The 23,769-nt window shown below is 35.6% G+C and overlaps 1 protein-coding gene across 3 annotated transcripts in view; it reads left to right on the top strand.

Annotated features, from left to right (window-relative positions):
- Positions 1-23,769, top strand: part of Glra3 (glycine receptor alpha 3) — a 137,708-nt gene that overhangs the window by 82,261 nt on the left and 31,678 nt on the right. For all 3 annotated transcript variants that reach the window (XM_057752657.1, XM_057752656.1, XM_057752658.1), the window contains 2 exons: positions 6,997-7,079; positions 23,553-23,690. In XM_057752657.1, the coding sequence (XP_057608640.1) occupies positions 6,997-7,079; positions 23,553-23,690 (221 nt within the window). The remainder of the gene's footprint in view (positions 1-6,996; positions 7,080-23,552; positions 23,691-23,769) is intronic.

The raw sequence follows: 23,769 nt of genomic DNA, 5'->3' as shown, positions 1-23,769 counted from the left end.
CTTCAATCAAGGATTTCTTGTTTTGTCTTTAGATCTGGGCAGAAGCAGGATAGAAAAGAACAAGAGGTGTTTTCACGAATTTCAAGAGCAAAGATATAGCATCCTTTTGTAATTCTCAAGAGACATCAAACCAAGGCCATGAGAATGTAATGAGATTGTAAAGGAAATAGTTACAGAGCTTGATGAGCACTAACATTCAAAAAGTCACTATGAAACACTTCTATTGATAATTATATTTCTGATGGAACTTAGCTTCCCTAGGGAAAAGGGCTATCAATGAGCTATTGATGATGACAGATGTGTTGCCAGATCATCCTATAGCTACGGATGCTGCCAGATGTGTTGCCATATCATCCTATAGCTACAGATGCTGGCAGATGCTTTGCCATATCATCCTATAGCTACGGATGCTGGCAGGTGTACTACCATATCATCATAGAGCTATGAACATTATTCCATGAGCATCTCTCTTTAGTTGTACCCCAAATCACTTTTAGTTTCTCAGTCTTAAAAACAACCATTTGAAAATATCTTGTCATTTTTTTTAAATGGCAGAGACCAGAGAAACAAATACAGAGAAAGAGAAAACAAAAATACAAAAATAAAAAAAAAATTAACAAAAGCATGACTGAAGAAAGGTAAAAAAAAATAGAGTAATTTTTTTACTCTGGACAAATAAATTCTCTGGACAAATACATTTGCATGTATAAAGTAATACTTCCAGGAATGAAAAATTAAAGACATTAACACACTATAAGAGCAAGCAGTGGGAGGCTGGAGAGAAGATTCTGCAATTAAGAGCACTGGCTGCCCTTCCAGAGGTTCTGAGTTCAATTCCCAGCAATCACATGGTGGTTCACAAACATCTGTAATGAGATCTGGCGCCCTCTTCTGGAGTGCAGGCATACATGGAGGCAGAATATTGTATACATAATAAATAAATAAATCTTCTTTTAAAAAGAGCAAGCAGTGGGGGAAATTAGGTAAAACAGAGGAAACGTCCAAGAAAGTAGGATCAAAGCACATGTGCGCACAGAAAGAGGAGAAAGAGAGAGAACCAATTCGATGGCAGACATCTGGCAATGGATCGAGGTAGAGACAGAGTCTCAATTTGGAGCAATGGTCTAAGCTCTTAAGGTCCAAATGAGGAGCAGAAGGAGGGAGAACATGAGCAAGGAAATCAGGACCACGAGGGATGCACCCACCCACTGTGACAGTGGAACTGATTTATTGGGAGCCCACCAAGTCCAGCTGGTCTGGGACTGAATAAGCATGGGTTGAAACTGGACTCTCTGAGCATGGCGGACAATGAAGGCTGATGAGAAGCCAAGGACAATGGCACTAGGTTTCGATCCCAATACATGAACTGGCTTTGTGGGAGCTTAGCCTGTTTAGACGCTCACCTTCCCGGACGTAGATAGAAGACCTTCGTCTTCCCGCAGGGCAGGGAATTTGGACTGCTCTTCAGTATGGAGAGGGAGGGGGAATGGAGTGGGGGGAGGAGAAGAGGAGCGGGGATAGGGGGAGGGGAGTGGGGGGAGGGGGCAATATTTGGGAGGAGGGGAGGGAAATGGGAAACGGGGAGCAGGTGGAAATTTTAATTCAAAAAGAATAAAAATATATAAAAAGGAAAAAAATCAGTAATGACGCTTAAATATGAGTTTTAGGAGAACAAACTAAAAGGCAGACTTTCCATTGAAACAGCATAAGCAGATACCCTGCTGTGTTCAGCCACTAAGAAGGACGGAGGAGCAATGAAACCTAGTAGAATTTGAAGGAGCTCTAAAAATACAAAAGTGTAAAGACAGTCAACATGAGACACTAATTAATACCAAGGAAAAAACATTATGCAATAGCAGTAATTATGCAAATTACCAACCATAACACAAACATTAATCACAGACTCCTAACATGTAATTGTGTGATATTTGCTTAACTACAAGGACCTTTTGGGCTTGGTGGGAAGCTAAATATGCAGAGAATATGTTATGAAGTTTTTTAAAAAATGTTACATTTCCCCTATAGAATGTTAAACAGACAATTTCAAGTATTAAATAGCACATACAATCATTTTATAATCGCATACATATATTAATAGAAATAATAAATAGCTGAAGAAAGACTAACACTGAAGAAGTAGAACTGAGGTATGAATGGATGAAGAAATGCTGCTAATTTAAAGAAATGTATTTTTAGATTTATTTATTTTAAGTGTATAAGTATTTGCCTGTATGTATGTATATGCATAGCACGTCTGACTAGGATCTGCATAAGTCATAAGCATGTGTCAGATCCCCTGGAGTTATGGATAGCTGCAAGGTACCATGTAGGTTCTGGAAACCAAAACCAAGTCCTTTGAAAGAGCATCAAGTCTCCTAATCCCTGAGCCAACTCTCCAGCCTTGGTGTGACTGATTTTTATGACTTACAGAACTATTTAAAATTTCACATCATATCTATAGATTATACTAAAAATGTTTGAATAGCTTGCATTTTGGATGAGGGGTTTGGAGTCAGACATGTGCTTCAAGATTAAGTTTCAAATTGCATTTTATACTGCTTATAAAGTTAACCTGTCTCCGTTTAATGATTTCTGAAAACACAAAATTTCTGAGTCAGAAATAATGGAATTTATTATTAGGGGAAAGCAAGCAGCAAGAATACTTGTGCCACCACCACAAGTCTTACAAAACCGATGTAATGGGTTTGGATGAATGTAAGTGTGCAGCCAGTTATGAGATGACTCTGCAAGACAGGGTTGGAGAATACACGATTTTTAGAGCAAATGGCAAACAAGCCTTCTCTTTTTCTAAGTGAACAATGAAATCCCATGTCAGAATGTTAGCAGATTCTGCAATCCTTAGACATTTTACAGGTAAAATTCTGGTGCGGCTCTCACTCTTGGTGTGCAAAACAAGAGATGTAGGAAGCACTAGGGGCCCAGTGGATACTGACTAATTCTGCCAGCCCTGATTTAGACTCTGCTAGTTACTAGCTGCATTTGATTCAAGTCTCTTTACTTCTAAAACAACTGATTTTCCTTCTATATATAAAAATATTACCAGCTAAATCAAGCCAAAAATAATACATGTAAAACACTTAGCATGGTGTCAGGCATACAGTAGGCCCCAAAGCTTTTAATTTTATCTTTTCAAAAGAGAAAACAAAACAAAGGCAGCCAAAGGGTGATGCTCTTCAGAAAAGATGGAAGCACATGAAAGCCTGTTAAATATTAAACACTAGCTGTTCTAATAACACACAAGCAGCATTGCTGCTGATACCACAGAAGCTTCATCCTTTTAAAATGAAATGACAAGAACATTTTATTCAGAGGTATTGCAGTGACCATAACCTCAAATTTTATTTGAGCCAGATAAAGTTTCTATTTCTATAAAATTTAATTATGTAAACAAAACGTTTCCCTGCATAATATTTATTTTTGAACAATGACAGATACTAATGGATGTAAACAAAAAAAGTGACTTATATCAACCTCTTAGGATGATGTTCATTTATTAGAAAATCTATTTATAATGCTGATATTTGGGAATATAGCATGAGTATAAACAAATGGGACTGTTTTTGAGATTCATGATTTATTCACGTCAACCTCTCACAGGGCTCATCATAGATGCTGTTGTGATAGGTTGGTTAGATTTATTCTTTTTTAATGATCAGTTTACAAAGAATCCTCCCAGATTTAATTCATAGTAACAGTCTCTAATCTCTGTCCTGGTGTTTCTATTCTTGGATCATTTCTTAGTTCTTTATTCCCTGTGAAATCATTCATAATCACATACCAAAGCACTCAATTATGTAAAATCCCTAGAGAAATTTCCTACGATTTTCTGTCTAATCACATCTTTCTAATTATTGTTAAAAGATTATTTATATGTCTTACTTCACATTTAAGAACTAATAGCATATACATTTTATCAATCTTTGTGCCATGGTAATATATAAAAGTGAAATGACCCAATTCTTTTTGAGTGGAGTTCTTAAAGGTTAAGACCTTGGAATCTAGGCTAGACACACCCTTGCCAAGTTGCAAGTTCTGCCTTGTCCATTTTTGTTACATAATATGAGGCTAGTTGTGTTAACTCCTAAGTTTTCTCACTTAAAGAAGGTGAATATTATTTACCTATCTTATGAGATTGTACCACAGAGCAATGATTATTATCTGCAAAATATCTGGACTACTGCAAAGTAAGTACCATGAATGTGTTAATATAATATTACAGAAACTCTTTCAATGTTTCTTACAATACTGACCAAGAGACATTGTCTCTTTATGTTATCAAATAACAAAATATTGGGAAATATTGCACTATGTATTTGTGCACAAAAATGTTCGTATGCATGAAATTATATACCAATAAAACATAAAAATACTTATTTTGAGTTAAAAAGTCAATACGGAGTCAGAAAACATGTCTAATTTCAAACAGACATTGGGACAGATACCTCTCTATAAGCAATACTGCTTTAAAAATAGATAATAATTAAATTTTAAAGAAGCCAATGATTTTCAAAGATGAGTCAGCCTGTTGAAAATGACTATTTCTGTAATCCAAGACTTCTTAGGGGAGCAGTAGGAAGTGCGTATCCTGTTTACATATCTTGTCTCAGAAAAAGGACTTAGTGTCCTCCTTAAACAAGTAGTCATTCATGTCCAAAACAGAACATGAGTCATTGCCTCTGTACTTAGCTTAACTTTGATGTGGTCAGAACACATCTTTAATTTGCATGTCGTATTTTGATAAACAAATTAAATATTGCAACCAGCTGGCACTTGTTTGACAATCTGGGTTTTGTTTAATCAATAATATTTTACATTAAATAAAAGAAAGCAAAGTCAAAAACGTAGGTTTTTATAGGATATGTTTTTGCAACAGGTTTTATGGAAACCTTTTTGCTTTGCCAAATAATTCCTTTCAACTTTTTTTTTTCCTGTATTGGCATTATGTAACGGCTCCTGTCTTAAGCCAAAGAAAGAGCCAGGATATAAATTTGACAACACATGCATGGTGAGAGTGTGGAGAGGAATCTGAGAACACTTTTTACTTCCTCACAAAAGGTCAGAGCAGTCTGCAAGTCAGCGCTAGAAATTGGCAAGAGCCTTGGATATTTGGAAAATGAGTGTGCGTGAATTTCAGAATGTGCATGTGTATTCTCTCCAGAGAAACCCTTTCACAAGGCAGGGAACATCTTGTCCGCCGAGCTCTAAAACTGCCTTTTGAAGAGAGTATGTGTAAATACACTCTATTACTTAGCATCACTTAACTAGAAAAGACTAGAAAAGGCACAGCTTTTGAATATCAAGCTCTCTGATTATTTTAGCTTGCTAAGAACCCTAACTTAAATGAATTACCCAATAATCCTTCTGGAACTCTTAAAAATCCAGCAGCCCCATTTGTCTAACCATTTATGTCTCCCAGACGCTGCTAATTGGACTTATGTCAGCAAGATAGTCCCTGGAAACTATATGTCATTATAACTTTATGTCTGTAGTCTATATAAAAATGCTGCTTTCGAGATTATAGCTATATTTGTTAGATTGGTAGTTATTTTTTGTTAAGCTATAAATAATTCTCATGTATGATTTAATTAATTCATCTTTTGCCCACACATTAGAATTTTGGGGAAGGGAATATGAGGGAGACAACAGTCAATCATTAAAATTTAATAAATATTCAGAATGTCCTATGTGTCAAACACTTATCCAAGAGAAGTCCACACAACAACTCATGAAACTACACTTCAATTTTCCGGCAGGTATAATTGTCATTATTTTAGAGACGAGAAAGCTATTGTTTAGGGAGGTTAGAGTAATATGCCTAGGTCACAAAGCTCACATAAACTGTCCACTTGGCATGCTCACTAGTACAATGGACTTTGATGAAGAAATTAATCAAAGTAGCTGAGTAGGGTTTCTCACAAAGAACTTTGAAGAATATTGACCATGCATCAGGATTTCCCGTTTTTTCTCCCTCCCAGTTTCACATGCTACAAATTTTGGAAAAAATGGAAGATACCTCAGTAATGTAGTTTCAATATATACATACATGTTTCAACATATATATAACGTGGAATGTATGTTTATATACATATATGCATACGTACATACACAAATACATATATTTGTAAGGCTCATATGGGACATACTTGTTAAGTCTCTGGGAGTGCAGGAGGTCTCTTTGCAGGGGCAGGATGCTGGTGTAGACCTTTTACATTTCCTTCCTGTGAATAAAAACCAGAATATGGTTTGGTGAGCATAATACCATGCCATGATACTATAGAACTATTTCCTGACTCCTATGGGACCTGAGGAGATGTCTAAGCCAGAGGCAGGAGACACTATTTACTCTGCTAACAAACATTCAAGCTCTTCAGATTTGCTGTGCTCAATGACACTCTATCCACCAACAAGTCAAGTTGTTCAGATTTTCTATACTCACTGCCCCTCTAGGCGCTACCACCTTCCCAGAGAGAGCTGTGAAAGTGACCAGAACTGTCATATCGCATTATTTCTCTATACCCCATTTTTCCACATTTAGAACTTTACTTTCCTGTATGCACTGACCTATTAACTTTCAGTAATATGATTTTAAATGAAATGCACCTTTTGACATTTGGTAATTCTGCAGAATCCACATTCAGTTTTATCTTCTGGGAACCACTTTTTGGAAGAAATGCCTCTCTTCTAGGTATTTCTACTCAACTCTAAGGGAAAAATTAATAAACAAATAAATAAGTAAACACGCAGAATGTTATATTTGCAATGATACTTCAATATCTTTCCTGCCCAAAAAAAAAACCCTGATTAATTTATAAATACATAGCCATGCCAGAATAAATAGCATTCTGAAACTGAAGAAAATTCCATCTGCACAGCTTTTGTCACTATCAACATAAAAGTTATTGTCTCTAGGCAATAGAATATTCATGTGTCAGTGGGAAAGAGTCGCCCTTAAGAGAATTCCTTTTATCCTTTCAGATTGACATTAACCCTGTCCTGTCCGATGGATCTCAAGAATTTCCCAATGGATGTGCAAACCTGCATAATGCAGCTGGAGAGCTGTGAGTATGAGCGACTGGCATTTGCCTGAGCATTTTTTTAAATGCAGGAGATGTATGGGTTAGTGGTAAGACAGGCCATTTATTTTGTACTTTGCCGGGGGACATGTTTATCGAATACACAAAAGTAAAATGGGCGCATCACTGAAAGCAGGTGTCATCTATATTTGCTGAAAGCCTTCCAAGTCCCAGACATTTCCTCCGTGTCCCCTTATAGTTGCCACAAAGCAAAGTATCCCCGTGTTTTCAGTAGTGAAAATAATACCTTCGAGTGCTGTAATGTGCATACAGTCAGAGTTGATGGAAACTAGCAGCCTGGATCCGCACCTTATGTTTTCCATTGATCAGTGTTTGGTAGTTTAGCTGAGTGTGCTGTGTGCGTCACATCAGAAGAAAGGGCTTTTGAATGTATCTGATACTCGCCAGAGCTTTTAAATTTCCTCCAAATGTCTTGCAAATGGACACATTCACGTCAGTGATTAATGCTAACATAAAGTAACATGCCAGGTGCATGTTTAGGAAATATTTCTATAATAATATGTGATATATAATAGTATATGAATAAAAATATGTATATAGTTGTTGTAATAAGGAGCGGCGGGGCTGCGTCCCTGGCACCCGGCCGCCTGCATGGCTTATGCCCCAAAATAATTACACAGAAACTGTATTCTTTTGAACACGGCCTAGGCCATTAGTTCCAGCCTCTTATTGGCTAGCTCTTACATATTGATCTAACCCATTTCTAATATTCTGTGTAGCACCATGAGCTGGCTTACCAGGAAAGATCTTAACCTGCATCTGTCTGGAGTGGGAGAATCATGGCGACTCACTGACTCAGCTTCTTTCTCCCAGCATTCTCTTCTGTCTACTCCACCCACCTAAGGGTTGGCCTATCAAATGGGCCTAGGCAGTTTCTTTATTAATTAACCATTGAAAGCAACAGATTAATACAAGACCCACCTCCAACATATAGTGATTAGTATATACATAGTAAAACAGTTTATGGTATTTAATCAAAGGGAACTAGTAGCAAACATATAATTTATTTATATGTATGTGTAATATATGTTCAAGATAACTCTAATTTGAAATCTTTCCTGAAGGAAATTGGAAAATTTATCTGCAGACTTCAGGGTCTGACAGGCATATTTGTAGTGAGGTAGAGTTGTCACTAGATGGCGAACAAAACTCATGGGGGAACATGGCACAACCCTGGTATCCCCAGCCAGCACTGTTTTTCTTCAGGACATATAAACATCTCTTACTCTGATAATAACTCTGATCTTTACATTTTAAGTGGTTTATTCTGTAAGTGTCTCTTAAATATTAACCACTGGTATGGATAAAATGTCATAGTAGTTGAAAGGAAAACAAAGCAATCTAAAATTGGGATATTGAGACATTTAGTAATACAAGTGGGGCAATGCATTGTGAAAAATGCCTAGCAGTACGTTCTTTGGACTCTGTACAACCTGAGGGCACTTGACTGCGTATCTTGCTCAATGTTAGGACATAGAGAAACAGTATGCACGCAGATGCGCACACACACACAAACACACACATAAATTGGCAAAGCAGGCCACAGGACAAAACAGCTCATTGGTGCCATGTTTACTGTTTGCTATTCAGAGGACAGAGACAAACTGTCCAAACTTTAAGGAACAAAGAAATTATTTGGCATTTATTGATTTATTTGCTTATTTATTTATTGCATATGTGTGTTACGCCCAAATCTGCGAAGTCCCCCAAAAGCCAACAAGGAGACCAAGTTCCATATATAAAAGCAAAGAGCCTTTATTTTATGCAAGTTTGCAAACTTGATCTCTCCATATTGGAATAAATGGAGAACCCTGAGCTCAGTTAGAGTTGGGTTTTTATAGTAGTAAAGGTGAGAGTGAGGGGTTTCTGAGGTTAAAGACCCCTGATTGGCTAACATTTGTCTAGGGGTGTCCTTGTGAGTGTGCTGGCAGGTGATCCTATCTACAATGGTTGGAACATAAGGCATTTCCTTTGGATGGTCTGTTATTTGTTTGTGCTTTGGTAATCTCAATTTGTGGTTGTTTCTGTAACCAGGTATTGCTTCAGGGTAAACTACTGAGACTCAGGCCTCCTTTAAACTTACTGATGGCTGAGTCTTACACTGGCAGGTGATAATGGTTGGAAGTAAAGAACTTCCTTTAGGTGGTCTGTTTCTATTTCTATTTAGCTTCTCGTGGTTGGTTCCTACAGTTTATGCATGCCTGTTCCTGTGCAAACACATATGTGAAGGTGCACATGTACATATGAGTGTATACAATGAGACATCAGGCCAGAGACATCGGGTGTCTTCTCCAATTGCTTCCCTACTTTATTCCTTACTTATTTCTAGATAGGAGTTCACTGTCTTGGCTGCTGGGAATACAAAATACTTGAGGGTCTCTACCTCTCAGCACTGTATGATCCCTATTAAAATAATTTGTCAAACATTAAGCTGTACTTTCAAAAGACATTTTTATTGATAGTAGTTTTATTTAAAAATTCATTTCTATGAAATGCATTTGTAAATTACTTTGTATTGACATGGAATAACTGACCTGCAAACAAAGATCTATGATGATTTAAGTTCTATTCCTAAATAATTTATGTTACAAAGAGATATGCAGCAGTAGAGCTAAGAAAAGATCCCGTATTTGATTTCTAGCTTTTTATTCATATAAAAACATTTGTAAATTTGCCTCTCCTATTGGCCAGTTTTCTGACAAAGATGAGAGCATCCTTAATTATCATCATAGCAGCAAAACTTTAATTCTGTGCTTCATTTCTAAAGAATAACACAGACAACATAAGGAAAAGAGATTGATACATAATATTTACATAAATCTCAACTGGTGACAGAAAAGTAAAAATGAAGAAAGCCAGTGCCCCAAGATCAGCGCTAAAAACATACATATATGATAAAAGTTACATTATATTGATTCAACAGGTTGTATCTAGTAATACACACACACACAAATACACAAATGCGTGTGACAACAATTAATAAAAAAAGAGGCCAGGAATTTGAGATGCAAATGGGGGGCTTGGAAGGGAAGTGAGAAATATTGCATCTGAATTACAGCCTCAAAAATAAACAATGACACAGGCAAAAGAATAATGAAATACATTTTTTCTCAAGCATTGCCCTTAATCACTAAAAAATATTTTTGAAAAGGTGGACAGGGCTCGAGGATCAATTTTAGAGAAAATAGAAAATCTTTGAAATATACTTTAATAGGATTTTGGGATAGAGATGTCTAAAAATAGACTATGCTTTTGTGCAGGTTTGGGATAAAGCTTCTAAATGTGGAAGGGTTTATTATTGACATTTTCACATTGATTTTATAGTCAGGTCTGATATACAGATTGCTTATTCTGGATATTATGTTACTTAGTTATAAAAATAATAGAGCTTGTGAGGTATTTTTTGCAATTATGTCCTAGTAATTTCTACTGCTATCCAAACGTTCTCATAATTTAAGAGTTTGGATTAGGTTCAGGGTAGCGTTTTACTTTTTGTTTGCTCTCTCAGATACAGATGGTTCTTGTTTCCAGACTATTTGTTACGTAATCTCTGTAGTTGTAGTGTGAGTTAAGAGGAAAAAAGCTCTCTCGAGAGAAAAGTATTGGCGGGTGAATGGATTGATTACTGGTAAAAAATAAATTCCAATTTGAACCTTAATGATCCCACCCCTCACAATAACCATGGCTCTTACCTCCTCTTTACTTCACATCTTTCTAAATTGGAGTTTCCTATTACTAGATCTTTAAAACATATGACAATACAATAAAAATGAGATGCAGCCACCGTCTTATAAAGTGATGATGTCACAAATAGTATAACGATTTTATACCTTTTAAATTACCTCGTTTAATCCTAACCACAACTTAATCAAATAAGTTTATTTCCATCTTAAAGATAAGCCAACAACGCCTAAAGATGTTGTCTTTCCCAATGGCATAGAAAGATGAAATAAACAGAGCAATTTATGATTTAGTAACTGTCAAAGACATGCAAACGTAAGTAACATTTAGGTCTATCTGGAGAGTTCTATTTGTAAATCGTCACTATGACAGCCATAAGTTTTCTCCACAAGCTAACGATACCCAATACTTGCAAGAAAAAGTTGGTTTATGTTTTGCCTATTTCCCCTCTTCCTGGCTATTTTACCGAGTATTAAAATTGGCTTCAACCTCAAAGTAGGCGCTCCCTGCCAGGGGCTTAGTCAGTAATTTGTCTTATGAACATCACCCAGCAACAAACCACTTTTGAGTAGGACCACAATTCAACCAATAAAACACCACAAACAAGTTTTATGTCCCCTATCCTATATCTGTCCGTCTTGCTCACTTGAATAAATACCAAATCTCTACTCTTTCCTTTAGTTAAATATTGTGCTGTTGTGCTAAAAGTGACTAATCATCCAGCAATATGAACCACAGACCATTATGCATTTCCCAAAGAAAAAGCCTTAGAAAACTTGGCAACAATATACTACAGATAGTTCTAATTTGTTATTCTTGGGAAAAAAAATGTCATTTTGACCAGCTGAAGGTCTCTTATACCATAATCAATGTCTGTTGATCAAATCATCTTGAAATCCTAAGAATGGTACAGCACAACAAATTCTATCTAAAAAAAAAAATGACTCTATAGTCAATTAGTGATCCAGGAGAGTTGATAGTAAGACTATGGTGTCATGTTAATATAACATGGCTTTACCCTTATGGTTCCCAACCAGGTTCCTCCAGGTTATCACTTCTTTTTGCCTTCCCATCTGCAATTTCTTTTGCTTTTGTTGGGGTTCAGTACCTAGCTCTGCTGTCACTGACTCAGCACCTGTGTATCGAGAGACTTAGACATACTAAACTTGACACAGTTGTTTTTCACCTTTCTCGGATGCAGCATCATGTCTTCTCTCTGACCTGTAAGTCATCCCTATTTTCATCCCTATTTCTCAGAATAGCGTGTTTCCTCAGAGCTAGAGATAAAGAGGCTTGACTGCATGTGTATACCGCTACAAGGTCACTTCTGCCCTTTCTTTCTCTGTATTTACTTCTCTGCTCCCCATTTCCTTGCTACACTTCACAATGTGTTATCCGAATTTTTTTTGTTTTTGTTTTTTTGGTTTTTTTTTTGTTTTTGTTTTGTTTTTCGAGACAGGGTTTCTCTGTGGCTTTGGAGCCTGTCCTGGAACTAGCTCTTGTAGACCAGGCTGGTCTCGAACTCACAGAGATCCGCCTGCCTCTGCCTCCCAAGTGCTGGGATTAAAGGCATGCGCCACCACCGCCCGGCCTATCCGAAATGTTTGCATTTTTACTGCCTCCTCCATCTAAATCCTTTTCACAATTGTTAGGAGACTTTCTTGCTCAGCAACGTTTGTCACTGAAATCTCCATGAAATTGGAATAGCGTCCTGTCTTACAGTCATTAATATGTAAATATCTTACACAGGACAGCAGAGTAGAGTCCAATGGAGATCATCTTTAACTCAAAGATTCCTTAAAATAAGCTATGGACTGTTCCACTTCTCTCCTAATTCATGTTACCTGGGAAACTGGGCAAATGTGAACCTGTGTTATTTTCCTGGTGCCCTCATGCTGCACCAAGCTCTTCTCCACAAATGCCTTCCTCCGTTCTCTACCCTCAGCGAATTTCCCTTTTCCTTTTGATGATTTTAGTATTTTTCTTTATAAATGTGTGCTTTTGTTTTATGGTGTGTGTGTGTGTGTATGCATACACACATGCAGGAGCCCTTAGAAGCCAGAAAAGGGATTCAAATCCATTATAGCTGATGTTACTGGCTTCTAGTATAGGTGCTGAGAGCTAAGTTTAGGTCCCAAGAAGAGCAGCAAGTATTCTGAATCACTGAGACAACTGTTCAGCTCATTAAATTTTTGTTTATTGTTATTGTGTGTTTGTCACAGTGGGTGTGGGTTGTTACACTGGTCACATGGCATTGACCACTCTGCAATGGGCAACAAATGAGGGGGCTCATCCCTGAGAGAGGCTAATTTTCCTTACCCCAGAAATCATTAGTTGCCTATAATTCCTTTTCTAAGGGTGGGGCCTCAAGAATATTTCTTTCATGTTAATATGCCCATTGTTATTACCATTGTTCTGGTCTTGGTTATATAGCAATTTCTGGAAAGACTGTTTCACTGAATATTTGTGGGTATTTTGTCTCTTACAGTCCTTCCTCTCCTTTCTCACCAATGTTCCTGCAAGACAAAGACACATAAGTTATGTTACAGATGTATCCACTGGGGTTAGGTTCCCCAAATCGGTTGATTTCTGCATTGTATCCAGTTGTGATTTTCTTTAATGATCTCCATTTTCTGTAAAGAGAGGCTTTGATGAGTGTTGGTAGCTACGCTATCCAGAAAAGGTGGCTTGTGCAAATAAAAAATGTTTTTAATTGAAGTAAAGCTTATGTTTTGATTCATATTGTTGTGGTAAAATAGAATACTGCATACTGGGTAATTTCAAGTAGACAGAAACATATTGCCTCCAAGTCCAAGGCCACGACGTCAATATCCAGCAGGGTCTTCTTGCTGTATCTTCCCATGGTGCAAAACCAAAAGGCTCAAGAGACATAGGCAGGTTGAATGTCCTTCTTAGAACGGTAGTAATACCACCTATGAAGATAGAGATTTCAGTTTATTTTTGAAATGCTTATCTCTCAATATTGCTGTAATGTCAAGTGGCTTTACGCATAAATTTTTGAGCTGAGAATTTTCAAGTCAGAAATCATACAGAAACGGGAGCCAATGAGATGACTCGGAGGATAAAGTGCCTGTCTGATGACCAAATGTCAGTATCAGCAACCCATGCAAAGGTAGAGAAATAAAACTAATTTCACAACATTTACATCTGTAATTTACACCATGAATGTCTTTTTTTTCCTGTGATTCTTGAGTTTGCTATTTATTCCATAATAAAAAGTTAATGCTCCAGATAACTACAGTTCTTCCACCCCACTTTTTCTACTCAAAACATACAGTCTTATGCGAGCCTTCTCTTTCAAAGCCTGGGTAACAACCTCCCTAGAGATGAGTCCACAGTACAATCACAAATACCCCTTAAGCCATGTACTCCGCTGGCATCTGCTAGAGGAATTCAGGAAGAAAACTATATGCCCGCAAGTCTTCTGTTAATAATTACATGACTTTTCTAAATTCATTAATTTTTCAGAGGCTGCATGTCTCTTTTGTAACATAAGTGAGCTACATTGCATGCTACAGAGGTCATCTCCAATCTTGGGCTCCATGAAATATTTACATACATATACAAGATTATGAAACTGATAGTTACAACTTAAGGACAGAATCTGGAAATAGTTGAATATTCACATTATGGATCAAGAATAAAATAAACACAAACCAGTAAACAAACACACTATGAATTGTCTGTAATGATAACAGGAAACCAGAAAAGCAAAAGAAAATGAAAATGAGTAGAAAATGTAGTAATTTTGGAGGCAATGCTCTACTTTTTAAAGGCACACAAAAGTATGAGTAAAGAGTGATGTGTTTATTAAGTTGATGAGGTCCATTTAAGAAGCATTTGAGTATCCACTGAGGTCCTCACACAGGAGCTGTGAAAACTGATGACAAAGGCTTTGGTCACTTGCTATCTAGTTGTCCCTTTGGGCAACAATGTTTTAAGAGTCCCATTAGTAGGTTCTTTCTAGTTATTTAACCAAGTCATCTTCACATTCCAGAGGATTTCAGGGCCTCTGTAGTATTTAAGGAATGACTGGTCAATTTTATGTACTCTTAATAGTCCCAAATGTCCTAGTCTTCAAAATATATCCAACCCAAAACACTTAGTCCTTAGCAATTAGATTGTTTGACTCGGGCTTGGTAAAGCATGAGAGGAAAATGCAGCGCAGAGCTGATAAAAAATACAATAAGAATAAACACCCCGCAATTGTTAGACCTTAACAAGTATAAAGGTGTTCCATGCCATTTTAGGATGAACAGAACTCTGAACAAAATACAGATTTAACAGCCAGGTGGTGGTGGCACACGCCTTTAATCCCAGCACTCGGGAGGCAGAGGCAGGCGGATCTCTGTGAGTTCGAGACCAGCCTGGTCTACAAGAGCTAGTTCCAGGACAGGCTCCAAAACCACAGAGAAACCCTGTCTCGAGAAACCAAAGAAAAAAAAATAAAAAAAAATACAGATTTAACATAAAAATTATAATGTGTAAGTCCACAGATACTTTCTACAATATGTTTTTATATATAAATACAATGAAAATAAACTATCTATAGATGATACAATATTATGTATATTATACGTGTGTATATGTACAGTGATTGTTCTTAATTCAGAGTCTCATAATTTTCTCTCACATAGTCATTTTGAACTCAAGAATTTTATATGAGAATAAGCTGGATACAAGAAAAAATGAAATCTTCCCTCAATGTGGTTAACATGCTCATTTATATATAAACTCCATCTTTAATGTAACTACAATTTCTGTTTCTATCCATTTCATGAAATGTGACCATAATGTATCCCTTGATATAAAATCTTCATACCCAAAATATGGCTTTTGTATTTACCTGTTATAAATCATCATATAATTAGCAATTAGTGGATGAGAACTCTCTCTCTCTCTTTCACACACACACACACACACACACACACAGCACAAATATCACATAGATTTACATGACGATAAAATTGGATAGCTAATTAATAGTTGTATTAACTATTTAGCATGTGTTAACTCTCTAAAATAATACTGGCATAATTTAAAAAACTGTTTTCAACTTTTCCTTCAGTTGCATTTGTAATGATGAGTTAAGATTTGATCCAACAGCTAAGCCTTCCTGTGACTATTTTCAGTAAAATTTCAATAAATCACCCAGGAGTATTTTATTGCCTCAGTAATTCTCACAGTAACATAGCAAAGACTCCTCTAAACCTGTATTTTTTTCAGCCACAATATATTTTGGCATGTAACTTAATTATTTGGGGTAAAATATAATTATGCTTCTAATTACTTGAATATTGTGTGGCACAATAGTTATTTTTTACTTTTGTTATAACTGATAGTGTATGCCTCAGGCTGAAGTCATCACCTATGTTTTGCCTCTGGCAATAATCTTTGTTGGTTAGAGTTTTAATAAGAATGGGAAAGTATTCATTGTAAGTGCTATTAAATCTGAAGGTTTTTTAATGTGGCAAATTACAGAATACTAAATGATTTCCACTAACATCTAGATTTTATTGCACTATGTAGTGAATGTCAGTTTTGGTGTCTGGAATCTGTCCAGGACCAGGCTGATTGTCTCTCTTTAGACTTCCCTGAATGCATTATAATGTTAGACATTTTATAATGCTCCACTTTGGAGAGTAATTTTATTAAACTTTTATAATTCTATTTTCTAATCTATTCAATCATTTTAAAATTGAATTGTATAGCACTATGAATACTATTTCAAGACTCTCTTTAAATAATTCCTCAATGAAGAATCTGGTTATTCTTTTTTTAGCATCAAAAAATAAAAAAAAAATAAAACATTCTTCTTTTGAGCTATTTTGGTTATGGTTTTCAGAAGTGAAGAGTGACATAATGAAATATCAAACATAAGAAATCTCAAAAAGATAAATGCAGCTATTTTCTAGTCTTGGCTACAAACATTTTGAAAGTCTAGGCACTGACACACTCATTAGGCTCACAGGGGATCTCTTTGATCTGCTATGAGGCCTATGAGACAAAGGCTTTCATCAATTTGAATGGTTCTGAAGCTCTGATTTTCTGGAGTCACACTGTCCTCTTTTCCCACCACAGTGAAGTTTCCTCCGAAGAAGTAGGCAAACAGTGTCCTTCTGTAACCTGCCCTACTGCAAAAACCCAACTAACCACACCACCTTTTTCTCATTAAAATGATCTAGCTCGTGGCCAGGCTCTTTTCCAATTTTAATTGGGATCTCCCACAAAAACTTTTAACACTGTATGTTCAATGTATATCAATCGTACAAAATCTTGAGAAATGTGAACACAATGATTAGTCTAGTTGACATCTAAGAAGACTAAAACTCTATAATTCCACCGCTATCCCAAACAGGAAGGAGAAAGTTAAAGTAATTTTAGTCTTCAAAGTACTTGTTAAGATAAGTTATAACTCTGTTCTACCAGTGGGCCTCAGAGAAAGTAAAAGATACTCAATTTAGCAAACTTACAAATTTAAATAAAACCACATGTGACACCATGAGTTATGGAAAAGGGTTTCAAATCAAATGCACAAATAATAAAAGAAAAATTTAGTTAAATGAATTTTGACATAGCAGTTGTTCCTTGTCAAGTCAATAAAAGTGACTTGAGTAATATTTCTCCCAGCAAAAATCAGCCTGTGCCAAGACTGGGTATTTTCTTCCCTTTGTTTTTTTGAAATTCAGATGTTAATTAAGAATACAAGAATTTGCAAACTAGGTCAAACTTTCCTCTCTCTTTCTTTGAGACAGCTAGACCAAATGCTTTTCTGAATTACTTTAAATATTAAATGTGAATTTACAATTCATCAATTAAATGCTAAGCTCCAATTGAAATTAAATATATTCTTAGCCAGAGTCTCCATGGGAATAAGCATATTCCTATTTGTAAATGTTTGTGATACCACAAAACTTTATTTCATTTTCATAGCACAGTGTTTCAAATGCATACATAATTAAATCTATAATGTTGTAAATACATTGTTATGTGGATGGTAATTATATAAAAATATTATTGTTTTAATCCAGAATATTATTATTATTACTATTATTATTATTAATCATTATTGTATCTGTGTGTGCATGCATGAGTATGCATTCAGGTGCATGAATGCAATGGCACAATTCTGGAGGTCAGTGACAACTTTTGAAAATCTATTCCTTGCTTTTACCTTGGGTTTCAGGGATTGAATTCAGATCTTCAGGGAATGGCAATTACCTCTACTTACTCTGCCGTCTGGACCTAGATTGTTTTCTTATTTTCTAGGAATATAGAAAATTCCTTCATTATCATTTATTACGAATTTCCCATGGTGATTTAAGGAGTAACTTTTACCATTAGTCTCCCTTCATAGTTCAGATTCTGAGTTCTATTTTCTGTAGCACTTCTCTATTTAGTCATTCCTAAATCACTGAAAGATTACAGCCTTATTCATCAAGATTTCCATTTTCTGGCAGGTCTACACTGTTCTTCCAACTGAAGCTATGATGCATGTTTCTGTACTTCAGGTTAACTACCAGTTGGAGAACACAGTAAAATTTTCATTTAATTGTGTTGAAGTTATGGGTCAATTTTGGTAGTAAGACCAAAACATTTCACAGTATGTTTGTCTTTGATTCCAATTTTACATTTCTTCATAAGCACGTGTTCATGTCAACTCGAAATAATATGGTGATAATTTAAAATCTTCACTTACTCAAGATACTACATTGGAAATATTTTTGTTTTATTTCTTTAGAAATGAGAAGTGGTGGAGAGTCTATGGCAGTTAAAGCAATGGGGAAAAGGCCATAAATGTGATGAAAGTGAATTCCCAGTAATAATATTGGAAAATAGAAATTTTTCTAGTGTCTACTGAGAAGTGTTCAGAAGTGAATAATATGGAAAGATGTCATCTGGGATTGTCTAGAGACCTCCGGAAGCTGTATGATGGTCAGGGAAATCAGAGGGAAGTTTGATGAGGTGGAAGTGTTTGTGTAACATTTCTCTTCAAGTTTGCTAAGAGTGATTCTGAGATCTCCCTGCAAGGTGACCTGAGTCAGCACAGGCAGCCATATAAACTACCTATGTTGATGTGTCATGTTGAGTTAGATAAGTAAATAGATAAAAAATATATAGGTAGATTATTCTTTGAGTGGGAAAATAGAGTAAGCAGAGAGACAAGCTAACCAACACTTTTAAAAAAAATTTAGTTTTGATTTATTACTATTGTGTTCCTTGGAAATAGTCTAGCGTCTAGATGGTCCCATAGAGTCCCATAAACTCCAAGCTAGTAATTTCAACTCTTAACTCATCCACCAACGGCCTTAAAATAAAGAGCTTCCATATCCTGTTATTTGGAATTGGTAAAAATTATCTTAGAACAATGACTGAAGGTTAATTCAGAGTGGATAAGGGCTCCCTAGAGATTATGGCTGAAATGATCTTTCAGTTGTTATGGCAACAGATGAGAACAACAAAGCACAATATTGCCAATAGAAATGACCATGAATTTTACCCATCTCAGATGTTATTGGAATTGAGGTCCCGGTCATAGAAGGAAGATCATGTATCCTATAGCAAGACTAGAAAACAAAAAGATCCACAACAGATGTTACCAAGAAGCTTATTGCTCTATACATCTGCAAAAGAATTTAATCCTTTTCTTCTTAGGAAAAGACCTTATCATCCAAATGTAGATTACATTTTAAAAGTAAAAGAAGGACAGAGGAAACATTTAGGATGTTATTCTCATTTAATATTATTAACTGAAATGTTTTATAATAGTGGGTAGATAAAATAGATCTAATCCCATTTTAAATCCAAATTTCCAAAGTTAAAATTAGATCACTATCATTTAGTGATTTAGATTCAAAATTGCAACATATTTGACTAAATTTGAACTTTGGTTATTGTCTATTGATCCTGGTGGATAAACTATTATTTTTTTTAATTAAAGAAAATAGCATCTTCTTCACTTTGAAAAGGAAAAGTAAAAGAAATCCTAAAAGATTGAAAAGCCTTCCTTTAATACTTTGTGATGTGGAATTTCCCTCTGTATGCTGTGATTACCATTAATGAGTAAAGAAACTGCTTTGAACCTATAGCAGGGCAGAACTTAGGTAGACAGGAAAATCTAAACTGAATGCTGGGAGAAAGAAAGGCAGAGTCAGGGAGAAGCCATGCAGCTACCGCCAGAGTTAGACATGCTGAAATTTTGCTGGTAAGCCACTGCCACATGCGACACACAGATTAATGGAGATGGATTTAATTAATAAGTAAGAGTTAGCCAGTAAGAAGCTAGAGCTAATGGGCCAAGCAGTGATTTAAATAATGTGGTTTCTGTGTGATTATTTAGGGCCTACGCTAGCTGGGCAGTTGGGAAGAACAAGCAGCCTCCTCCAACAGCTTTAGATTTTTTTCCCCTTTTAATTGACATCTGTCTCAGAAGGAATCTTCTCTGAAGATGCTGGAGTAAGACACTGGTCTATGAGTATAACAGAATGTTTTGTCAGAGTTTTATCTTCTTTTTTTGTGTTCTTTGTATTTGATTTTACACTAGTCCCTGGGCTATCTAATGTCAGGCTCTTGATTGTTCAAGCAGCTTTGCAAAAAATAATTTCTCCAAATATCTAATATTGGCTTGAAATTTCAGAATCTGTTATTCACCAAGACTATCACCAGTTTCCTTCTCATGGTATATCCATATCGTGTATATTTTTAAAAGTAGACTGTCAAGTACCTAGGAAATATTATTAGTAGAGCATTTCACTTTTCAAGTAAAAAATGATGCACAACTACACAAAATAAGAAAAAAAAACCTAGCTCAGTTTGTCTCTAAATCAACTAGTGCTGTTCCTTGAAAGAAACCTTAGGTTACAGTATGTAGTTGAGTGTTGTATGGATACAAGCTTGCCACTTTGCCACACAGATTACACAGATATTTACATAAGGATCAGACTGTAGTAGGTTAGTACTTGTTACAAATCCAAAGATCAAGAACACTTTTGTAAATACCACAAGGTATTTACTACTTCATCAAACACAGGCATAGTTAAATTAAAATGACATTCTTTACCAAGGGATATGGCACTTAGAAACACAGAACCTCCAGCAGAAACTGGTGCTACTGCCTGTATTTTGTTAAAGCATTACACACCACTGTTTCAATATGAGGAAAATATTAGAACAATGAAGACTACAAATAATATGCCATTATGATTATGAAAGTGTTTTGGGCCTTGTGAATTTTATGACAGGGTCTGACAGGTGTCATGTTTATAAAGCACTATTTTGTGAAGTCACTTCATTTCTCAAAAGATACTAACTTGTAATTTTACTTACAGGTATTTTTAAAAAGTCAACTTTTCAACTCAGAATTTATCCCAAATCAAACATGTATAGATGTGTCCATTTCAAATGCTTCTTTACATGAGCTAGATCTAAATGAAAAATGTTATTACTAGTGTCCACTATAAACCATGGGTATTTTCAGTTTATTTCAAATAAATTTGCTTTTACTTTTTCCTGAAGTTCTTTTTCTTTTGTATTCTTCATTTGGGGCCATTGGCTATTTACAAGGTTCAACTCAAATGAAGCAGAATGAACTACCCAGAGTTGATACTCAATAAATATTGTTGAAAAGCAAGAATTGAGGCATCCATTTGTAGATTGCACCATAATCATCAAATAAAATTATTGATCATGTTGGGGTTAATACTTTTGTGCCATATGTAAATTATTTTTTCATTGTGATATTATTATGCAAAACAAGGCAAATAGATGTATCACCTTGCTCTCATTACCCAATCTGCTTTTCTTAATATTCTTAAGCTTCTATAAATATGTGTGAGTCAAAAGAATAGAATATTAAAACACTGAACTCTGTGGAAGAGAATTTAGTAAAGTTTATTTGAAGGTGTACTGAGGCAATAATATCATTAAGTTTCCTTTGCTGCCCATTGAGTTACTCAGAATAAAGGAAATGCTCGTTAAACATGTCATCTCATTATTTACCTTTTACTTTCAAGCTTAAACCTCCTGTGAGTTATAAATACAATAATATGGCTGTAAAATGTCCATTCATTGACCACTTCATGTGAATAGTTCTTCACCACAATAACAAGTTATCTGTGCTCATATAAACTGGATGAAAGAAAAATTAGAACTTGGCTACTATGGAATTTCAGAATACTAGGTTCTGTTTCCAGAAGATTTTACAAAGCCTTTATTATGTCAAAACTGAAAGAGGTTTTTCTTATACTTTCATTCATCTGTCTAAACGGGTGCAAAAAAAAAATCTCAAATATTTTGTTTTCTGTGATTCTTTTTATAGATTGTAAAACATATGTCTCATCTGGCAGTAGATAAAATTATTGCTTATCTTTCTGTTTTTAGATCATTTAGAAATATGCATCTGTGCTGTCTTTAGCCAGAGTGTGATCTATAATGCACATATTAAAAGATTTATGAATAAGAGTAAATTATTCTGTCATTACCAATCCAATCATTATTAATTTCTAATAATTGGTCTAGAGAATAATCTTGTAGTTACATATCTATTTTTGAACCAAAACTCAGACATGGTGGCCTTCAATCTGGATGGCCTTGCAGACACTACCAAATATTTTTTGCTCCATAATGAACTGAAATATGGAACATCGATGGTGCCGGTGAGAACTTGTTAGCTAAATCCTAGACCATCTATGGATATTTGGTCACAGACACTGTTGTCACTACCGTCTCCTGTACCCATACTCCTCTACTAAGCATGTCCAGATGCCTCTACAATTGGACCAGATTCCATTCTGTCTGGAAGATTCTGAAAGAGAGGGGCTAATGATGAGCTCCTCTCTTACCCATTCTTTAACCCATTCACAAAAGCTGTGCCAAATCACTGCATGAAAGTTACTACAAACTCCTCTGTACATAGTTCCATAGAAAGGAATAATTTGCTAATTTAACCAATTGACTTAATTCAGGGGTCACATTATGTTTCTTTTCTCTTTCTAAGTCTGTGGAATTATCTGGTCCCAACAATAATAGCCCTGTTCAAATTCACTTAGACTCCTCCACCACAATAACTCAGAAGCATAGATTTCCATAATTTTCCATTCAACTGGGAAATTCTGCTTATATTAAGCCCCTCCAAAGAGAAATCTGATACTTAAACTTAATAAAAACTTATGACTTATTGAAAAACTCATTTGTAAGTCTATGCTGAACTCATAACCATCATGTCAAACTACTCCATGCATATTTTTTATTGAATAGAACAAGATTGCATTTTCAGATCATTTTGTCCATCTTGGGACTTGGGGACCCAGAAGCAGATTATATAAGCTGAGATGATTAAAGCAAGTAAGGTATCAGGTATTAATACTTTTCCCCAGAGGTATTTAATCTTTAATTCATTTTCTAACCAGGGACTATTTGACTTTATTTAGTAGTCCTGGAAATTAAGGTAGTGGAATAATGTCAAAAATTCCTGAATTAACCCAAGAGGTTTCCATTCCTATGAAAGAATAAGTACTACCTTCCATGTTGTGCTTGCTCTTCCAAGTCTACCTCATTCTCTTACTTTACTGATGAAAGATTTTTGTGAAATGGAATCAGGAAATGCACTATTCAGTAGGTAGACTCTAGGTCTAAATGATCTTCTCATTCCATGTGATGACTATACAGGAAAGTTCTTATTGTTTCTATTTTAATATCTTCCTTTGATATAAACATTTCTATAACATTTTTCTCTAGTTGGGTACACAATGAATGATCTCATTTTTGAATGGCAAGATGAGGCACCAGTACAAGTGGCTGAAGGACTCACTTTGCCTCAATTCCTGTTGAAAGAAGAAAAAGATTTGCGATACTGCACTAAACACTACAATACAGGTAGGCACTGAGTATTTTTCTCTATGATTGTGATTTCTGATCTTACCATATACAGAATATTAAAATTGTAATGTCATGT

The sequence above is a fragment of the Chionomys nivalis genome, chromosome 20 (genome assembly GCF_950005125.1).
Source record: "Chionomys nivalis chromosome 20, mChiNiv1.1, whole genome shotgun sequence".
Taxonomy (NCBI): domain Eukaryota; kingdom Metazoa; phylum Chordata; class Mammalia; order Rodentia; family Cricetidae; genus Chionomys; species Chionomys nivalis.
The sequence above is the reverse complement of the archived record's forward strand: the minus strand, read 5'-3'. Positions and strand labels throughout refer to the sequence as shown.